At 35.2% G+C, this 9,311-nt stretch overlaps 1 protein-coding gene across 1 annotated transcript in view; it reads left to right on the forward strand.

Annotated features, from left to right (window-relative positions):
* Positions 1-9,311, forward strand: part of LOC106459205 (neuroendocrine convertase 2) — a 103,899-nt gene that overhangs the window by 61,067 nt on the left and 33,521 nt on the right. The window contains exon 4 of the mRNA XM_013918811.2: positions 4,606-4,714. Coding sequence (XP_013774265.1) covers positions 4,606-4,714 — 109 coding nt within the window. The remainder of the gene's footprint in view (positions 1-4,605; positions 4,715-9,311) is intronic.

Consider the following 9,311-nt stretch of genomic DNA (forward strand, 5'->3'; position numbering starts at 1 on the left):
CATATATGTAAAGATTCTATTGTGTGAGCAAAATACGAATTAAACTAGTTACCCTAATCCATCACAGAAATATTCGGTACAATTTCAGTTTTTCAAACATAAGCAAACAGCTATCGTTTATTGTCAAAAATACAAAATAGTGATAAATGTTGTATAGAACAAAGGCATCTGTAGGCCCTGGCACGCGTGGCCTGTGCCCCGAATCCCTAGTTGATGTTCTGAAAAATGAGAACAGAAAACCATGATCGATATCATATTGAAAAGCCGAAACGTCCCGAGCCCTAAATCTTTTAGGCACTCTGACATAACGTAAAAGAATAAAATACAACAGTACAGTTTTCTTTCTTAAAACTTATCGAGGAAGCACATATAACTTGTAAAAATTAAGTTTCGTTTGTTACCTGATTATGAAATGGTACAATACCGTCAACACTGAAATGAGTATACTACTAACAAACTACGAAAAAAGTAATATTCGAACGAAGGATACCATCCATGAGTGATTCTAAAGATGTATTTGAGTCTCGAGAACTTTTGTTACGTCACACATTGTTAGAAGTACTATCCTTTCTGTCCTTACGTTGATATTATTCTTAAGTGTTCACAGTCATAAAATGCATGGCACAAGTCTTCGGATGCTCGTGCCGTATTAGGAAAGGAATATACTGTAAAAAAACATTCAGATATTATTTGCAAGCTTCATAAGATACTGGGTTGTCAGAGTGTATGAAAGAATTTTGTTGTCGTCTCGGCAAAAAAATGATATATTGAAGAGCAGTTTTTTCCTCTTCTGAGTGAAATAGAAAGACCGGTGAGCTTTCTTCCTCCTTTCGTTCATTTAAGAAACTTTGGCTACGGCTTTAGATTTCGTAGATATTAACTTTTCACCTAATACTACCGTCTATCCTAGCGTAAACATACTGACTTTCTTATTTTCGGCAACATTTACCACCCACTTCAGTCCCTTTCCATATCCTCAAATCCCAAGAGTGCAACGTATACAGATTAAAAATAAAACTCCCGAGAAAATTCTAATTTTTTTGTAGATTGCTGAAATCTCACGAATTTATTACATAAAAATCTTTCGACAATCAAACTCTTTATAGCCAGACATGGCTTAGCGATTAGCGCTCCGGACAATAGAACCGAGGGTTCGTGGTTCACGTGGATTGCTGCAAAGCCGGTAGGGGTTGTAGGTGCGTTATAAGAGTGATGATACAATCTCATTATTCGTTAGACTAGCCAAAGATTTGGCAATAGCTGATGTTGACTAGCTGTCTTTCCTCTAGTCTATCAGTACAAAATTAAAAACGGCTAGCGCAGGTGCTCTGTGCGAATATACGAACAAACAAAAAATGAACGAACGATCTCTTTCTCTCTTTTGGTTAATTATTAAATTTTAAATATATTTCTACTTATTCATTTATAGTGTGTTTATAATTATCCTTATTTTTTATTTGTTGTTGTTGTATAATAAGTTCATATCCTACCCATATTTGTTATTAATAATAACTTCTGAGTGATGGTAAGGAATAGTCTGAAATAACATATCAACTGCGATATGTCTGCTATAGAAAATATCAACGAGCCCTTTTTTACCAAAACCAGTAGTGATCTTTAGGCTGGTTGGGATACGACTTACATACTGGTATAATTGACAGGTGTCCGAAAAGTTCGTGTCCCGACGTAAAACAACTGGAATGTAGGATTTTTTCTGATAAACATTAAGTTTGAATCTTTTTACGAGTAAACAACACGTAACATGTAACTTACCAAGCTTATATCATGTGTTGTGGATTTATGAAGGAAAGAAGTGAGCAGTGTTAAACATCATGGAGAAGATCGTGCCATGATCAGATGTTTTGTTAAAAAGCACAATAACACCACAATAAATCCACCAGAACGTGGAAGCAACAGTAGGAAAGGATGTTCCGTCATATTCAACATGGAAGCAACAATAGGAGAGAATACTCCGGCATAATCAACATGGAAGCAATAATAGGAGAGAATACTCCGGCATAATCAACATGGAAGCAATAATAGGAGAGAATACTCTGGCATATTCAACATGGAAGTAACATTAGGAGAGAACACTCCGGCATATTCAACATGGAAGCAACATTAGGAGAGAATACTCCGGCATATTCAACATGGAAGCAACAATAGGAGAGAATACTCCGGCATATTCAACGTGGAAGCAACAATAGGAAAGGATGTTCCGTCATATTCAACATGGAAGCAACAATAGGAGAGAATACTCCGGCATATTCAACGTGGAAGCAACAATAGGAGAGAACACTCCGGCATATTCAACGTGGAAGCAACATTAGGAGAGAATACTCCGGCATATTCAACATGGAAGCAACATTAAGAGAGAACACTCCGGCATATTCAACGTGGAAGCAACATTAGGAGAGAATACTCCGGTATGTTCAACATGGAAGCAACAATAGGAGAGGATGCACCGGCATATTCAACATAAAGCATAGTTGAACCAGTTTATTTTTTCTTTATAGGTCAGGCCATGAACCTTGACAACAATTGTTACGGTGTGAACTGGGTTATATTACTGAAGTGTAATTTTTTATCAATTTGATCCATGTTACAACATATCAGAATTAATATAAGGATCTTTAATACTAATTTATTTATTTAATTTCACACCATATGTTAGCCACTGTGTAACAAGTTTATGTCTACCTTCATATATATTAACCGAATCTATTTCTACCCATACTTCTTTCTGTTAATCGTTGTGTAACAAATATATATTCACCAACATTTCTGTTAGCCTTTGTGTAAGAAACGATTTATTTATCCTAAACGCTTGTCAATGGCGGATTACGTGAGGACAGGTGAAGCTGCACTTTACTTTAATTATTTGTTTGTCCTCTCATGCCCACAGAGCATTATACAAAATAATGAACAATAAACAAACAGGGCGAATATAAACAGGCGCCAATAAGACGGTCAGATCTGCATCTTGGTCGGAAATAGACTTGTTGCATTACAATCTTCAATTCGTTACTTCCTTATTCTCTCAGGGCCGCTGTGATACACAGTGGTGGAAGAACTGGTGTTTATGCACCCTACACCAGACATTGGCCTGCTGGAGTGTAGGCGTGCTGGTCAAGTACGTAATCAGTCATCTAATTCTAAGGCTCTAGTTGAAAACTCTATGAAAATTTCATGACTTCAGTATGTTTCCTACTACACCAACAAATGTTAGCTGCATATCCACAAGTCCTTACTTTACTCTAACCTCCAACCATTTTAAATCCTCCCTTATTTATCTCCTCAGGCGTCGTTTATTTAAATGCCCTTGTATCTTCCTATTGCTTCATTAATGACCTACCTGCCTTAGTGATATCTAAAGTACTATTAGTATTATGAATATCTTAGACGTTATTAGGATGTAGTATAAAAGTTGCAAAAGCAAAAGTTTTATTATAAAAATAATCATTAGATATTGACCATCTCCGTGTTGCTGAATTAGGTTTACTTTTAGTGACTGATAGTTTTTTTATTTTAAATATCTTCATGTGTTATTATCATTTTTCTTTAGTAATTAAACAAAACTGTTATAGGTTAAAGCTATTTACATAGTTTGAAACAAATTTATAATATAAATACAGCTTCTATTTTAGCATATTTGAAATCCGCCAGAGGGCTGTACGTAGAACGTACATGCCTTTCGAGAAGATAGTACGAAGCTTTGTTGTAGAAACTTAACTGTGTCCGTTCTAGCTGTAATTAAATCTAACAATTCTTGTAGATTTTGACAATATTTTTTAAAAAAAGAATGACTTCTTCAATGTTTCACCAAAACTTCATTCTAAATTATAATATGTAAAACTTGATGCCACTTTCACGTCTTCTAAATAATTTATTTTACTTTTCGTATAAAACCCAGTCTTCATATATAATTCAACATTCATAATAATTTTTTTCAAGCATAGTTAAATTTGTCTTAAAATGCGCTTACAAATAAAATTTGTGCCAATGTTTCAAACTATTATAATTTCATTATTTTTAAGTTAACGATATTCCACCAAATACTCCATTAGATGTCGCTGCCTTTAATATAACCTGTCATTCGAGCTACTACTACCTTAAGAGATATAACAATATCCAGACCTATATGATGGCTATTTTCACAGGAAATAATTTTCTTGTTTTTTGTCTTTTGTGTATGTGTTTGTTTCTTTTTAAAAATAAAATATACAAACATTATTGTTCTAATGTTTGTTTGTTTTTGAATTTCGCGCAAAGCTACACAAGGGCCATCTGTCTTAGCCGTCCCTAATTTAGCAGTGTAAGATTAGAGGGAAAGCAACTAGTCATCACTACCCACCGCCAACTCTTGGGCTACTATTGTACCAACGAATAGTGGGATTGACCGATTGCGAGTCGAGCACCCTAATCACCTGGCCATGCCGGGTCGATCTAGTGTTCAAAACCTTCAGTTCATTTCGTTTTTCAAACGTTCTTCAGACTAACTTGTTCAGTTTCATTTTTCTTAATTTAAAGTTTATGTGAATAACAGTTTGTAATAATTTTTAAAATAATACGCTTTTTTTTCTTCTCTTTTATCCAAACGTTTAGAAAAACGTTGGCCAGAACGGTGGTAAACGCCGCTTGGATTTGAACGTTGAAGCAGCCTGGGCTCAAGGGTATACCGGTAAGAATGTCACAACAGCCATCATGGACGATGGTAAGTAGGAAATCGTTATCTATTTTTTCCATAAGTTGATAACTTCTCAAGGGAATAATGCTCTCTCAGTATCTGTTATAAAGTAATTAATCTAAAAAACAGGATAATCATTTCCATACTGATTATGGCCGTTTTCGAACTTACCATTTTCAAAAGTTAGTATTTTTACAATCCAATAGGGGGCATGATTTGTTTATCTCCTCTTTTTTTTTAAGCCATTCGTATGAAAGATTTATTGTATTTTTAGATGTAGATTAGTTTTACGTGCAATAAAATATTAAACCACGATAAACGTACACTTTATCTTATTTAACTAATATTTCTATAACATGTTTATTCATAATTCATATTCAAATACCTACATCTAATAATTACGAACTGCCTTTTATCGTCATTTTGCAGGTATATCCTTACAGGTCACTTTCTTATGTTAGTTTGTTGGTAATTAAGCACAAAGCTACACAATGGGCTATCTGTGCTCTGCCCATCGCGGGTATCGGAACCCGGATTCTAGCGTTGTAAGTTCGCAGACATACCGCTGTGCCACTGGGGGGCTACTTTCTTACACCACTGTTGTGATGAAAGTGGTTTGTTTAATTGTTAATACGTGAATGTCTTTAAAAAATAATTTACTTCAGAATCAGTTTAAGTACATGCACGTATTTTTTTTTTTTTTTTCAAATATGAACCAGCAAAACTGAAAATCATTGTAGTCCTGAAAATTTATATTATTGTTTATTATCTGGTATTTTTTAACTGATTTGAAAATTCAACTTCAAACACATTGCGCATGAAAATAGATGAGAACTGCTTTTAAATCATGGGTGTTGTTGAAACAGACTAGAATTTTAAACTGTCTTCAACTACCACCAGTCAACAAAAACACCGACTCACTTTCAAGTGCCAAGTTATTACCAGAGTCGGCGACTTAATGAAGCTGCTGAATAGTTTGAGTAGCTCTTGATATTAAGCACAAACTATCACTTTGAAGTACACATTTTAATGCAGTACTTTAACACCTGTTAAGTTTCTTCTAAACAATGTACCATTACTTTTATAATATCATAAGTACATAATTAATATAAGGTCAGGCCGCTGGTTACAAACTTGGCGTGGTAAAATCTCAAACAATGCTTTTAACTGTCCATTGAGCTGATTATTACGTAGCACGTGTAAATTATTATCATTAGTACTTGAATAAATTGGAATATTGCAGTCAGTGTTTCACGTCAAGAGTAAATAGCTTTGTATTTAGTTGATTTGATCCCGGAGTAATAATGAGAACAGGAAACAAATTACAGCGATTTTTGTCTAAGTGTTTGCGTGAAAGCTCTCGTAATTAGGAAAACTTATTTAATTAAACACTAATCGCGACTTAGCTGTTTCACTGAAAAGTATTGTGAGCATCGTTAGCACTCGTGCTTATTACCGCTTTTCAAAACAGAATCAAATAAAGAAGGCGACTTAATTTATGGAAGAAAGGCTTCAGATGGGTTTTGAAACCAATTAGACAAGTATCAACAGCAAAGCCAAGCTTCGCAGTTACCAAGGGCAAAATTGACTAAACAGTATGGATATTTTTGATAACATTTAGGGTAAATAAATGATAGTGATCCATACATACATAGGTTTACGACATTTTCGCTAGAGGAAAATGAATTAGTAAATTTTATGTGGCAGACACATGCTTACAGTATTATATACTTTTTGAATTGTGTAGTCATATACAAAGTATTATATATCTACATATATACATAATTACTGTAATTTCAGAAGTATACAGTTCCATCAGTATTGTACCGAAAAACTATATCCAAACAGAATCCTCCAGGCCAATAGATAATTAGGTTTAAATCTACAACTGTAAAGATGGTGTTCCTAGTGAACTGTTAAGTTTATGTATAAAAGTACTGCATTATACAACAAAAAAAACAATTTAAACAATGTTTATATCCAATATTTTAGGCAGTGCCACCTTATAGAACAATTTGATTTCGAAGTACATTTGTGAGAAAGCCTACCGCAAAATAATCTTCATTTTTCTGAAAATGCACCAGCTGTGAGAAACTTTTATAAACATTTTCTGTAGGAAATGAACTTATTTCTACAACCATATTACCCTAGCGTATACAATTCCCAATTGAAAATATTCTCACTAGCTGTTGCTGACACAAAATACAGTTGTCAAGCTTTATTTTTTCGATATATACATCTGATTGTTTGTTTGTTTTCGAATTTCGCACAAAGCTACACGAGGGCTATCTGCGCTAGCCGTCCCTATTTTAGTAGTGTAAGGCTAGAGGGAAGGCAGCTAGTCATCACCACCCACCTCCAACTCTTGGGCTACTCTTTTACCAACAAATAGTGGGATTGACTGTCAAATTATAACGCCCCCACAGCTGAAAGGGCGAGCATGTTTGGTGGGACGGGGATTCGAACCCGCGACTCTCAGATTGCGAGTCGAGTGCCCTAGTCACCTGGCCATGCCGGGGCCCTAACCACCTGGCCATGCCGGGCCTTTTTACATTTGACGTTATAAAATTTCTCATGGATTTTAATATTATTCGAATTTACAAGAAAGGAACTGTAATGAAAATGTAGGAAATAGACTGAAAAGATGTTGTAACGTGTTGTTCACAATCTATAATAATAAGTTTCGTATACAACTACCTTGTCCCTGGCCATCTGTATGTTCTGCGGCTACGCTATTCTGGTAAGATTACATTATAGCACCTTCCAATACGAAATTCGATTTCGTAATGATATAGGTATGCCAGCCACGAAACTCTAATGTTTCGTAGAAAGAAATATATGTTTTGTTGAACCATATAAGTAAAACAAGGGAAGGCACGGTTTCAGCATAAAGAAAGAAAAATAGCCTTCTCCACGACCGTCTGCCAGTTGCACACTGAAGGCAGCGAAGAAAGTTTAAAAGCTTCTCACCATTAATAACCCAATAATTTATCTGTCCGTTGCGCCTAAAGTAGGAATCTCTCTTGGAACTATAAACATGATAATTCACACAGATTTTGGTCTATAAAAGTGAAACAATAGTCGCTTTCACAAGCTTTTCCTAGAGCACATAGCATAACAAAAGAAAAAAAAAGTAACTGCCAAAAGCTGTAGTATTGATATCTGTCATGTAACATGGAAGTATGTCCTCACATTGGACTAAACGTTGAAAGTATGTCGTCATATAGGACTAAACGTTCAAAGTATGTCGTCATATAGGACTAAACTTTGGAAGAATGTCGTCATATAGGACTAAACTTTGGAAGTATGTCGTCATATAGGACCAAAATTTGGAAGTATGTCGTCACAGAGGATTAAATGTACATCTACTTAAGTGTCTTTTAAAGCCCGAACGGATTGTGATCGTCCTGCTGATATTACAACATTTAAAAATTATACATGATATGTTTGAAAAGTTTTTTGCAATGATTTATGGTAGCTGTAGGTTACGGTTATAATACTAAATTAAATACTCAGATAATCGAGCAAAATCTCAAGATGAATTCTGTATACTATCAATCAAATGTTCTAACGTAACTAAATCGCGGAAAAATACATTTTATCCGCGGCATAGCGGCTCATAGAATGGCTTTGAGTTTTTCAAGTACAAACATTTAGCTCATAACTCCGTCATCTCCTGACCGATATGAGATCTAATTACAGTTTTGAACTCAGGAGGTCAAAACCTTTCGATTGATATATTTGGCCACGCTCAAGGTCTCACAGAATAATTTACTCTAATCCTGTCTAAAAGAATTTCAATTTGAGGGTAGGCTGGTGGAGATCCTGATGAATAATCAGATCAAATCGGGTACACGGGCGCCCCACGCTTGGTATTGCTGGTGCATAAAAATATAGCTAATAAAAAGGAAAAACAAGTGTCATAGATTAATTTACTCTAATTGTGCCTAAAAGAATTTCAAGTGCCGTGGCTATTGAGAATTCCCTCTTCTTTTATATGGTTTAGATAACACTGAGGTACAGATAGCTCCGTCAAGTTAGCATGCTAGTTCTTTTAGTAAAATGCAAGTACAAACAATGATTAATGGTATACCTTTCAAAAACATCTCCCATGCACTTATATGTCTTTGTGTTGTCTGAATTGGCGTTTGGAAGTCTTCATCTGCACACGGTTGGTGGACTTTGGAAAGCCTATAAAGAGGAGATCATTGGCCTCAGTGTATTGTAAGAGCCCTCCTGCGGTGAAAGTAGCGCAACAAAGTAATAATTTCTAACCAGGACCATTACACGGAACACCACTGGTGATGTAAGAAGGAGCTGTAAAGCCTAGGCTTGCATCATGAACATCCTTCGATATGTTTTTTAGGGAAGCCAGCATTAAATAATTTTCTTAAAGAATATGATACAATGTCGTATGAAATGATAACCAGCCATTGAAATTGAGATTGCGAATGCAAGTCTCGAGCACCAGTTAATACCGGAAGATCTCCATTCCCCAAATAATGTTTTTTTTTTTTTTAACATTACATATTCAATGCATTTTTGCGAGACATCAACATAAAAAAATTCATTTTAACTCACCTATGCGGTGCCTCGAAGTAGTCGCTAGTATATTTGTATATAA

Source organism: Limulus polyphemus, unplaced genomic scaffold (assembly GCF_000517525.1).
Source record: "Limulus polyphemus unplaced genomic scaffold, Limulus_polyphemus-2.1.2 Scaffold26, whole genome shotgun sequence".
Taxonomy (NCBI): Eukaryota; Metazoa; Arthropoda; class Merostomata; order Xiphosura; family Limulidae; genus Limulus; species Limulus polyphemus.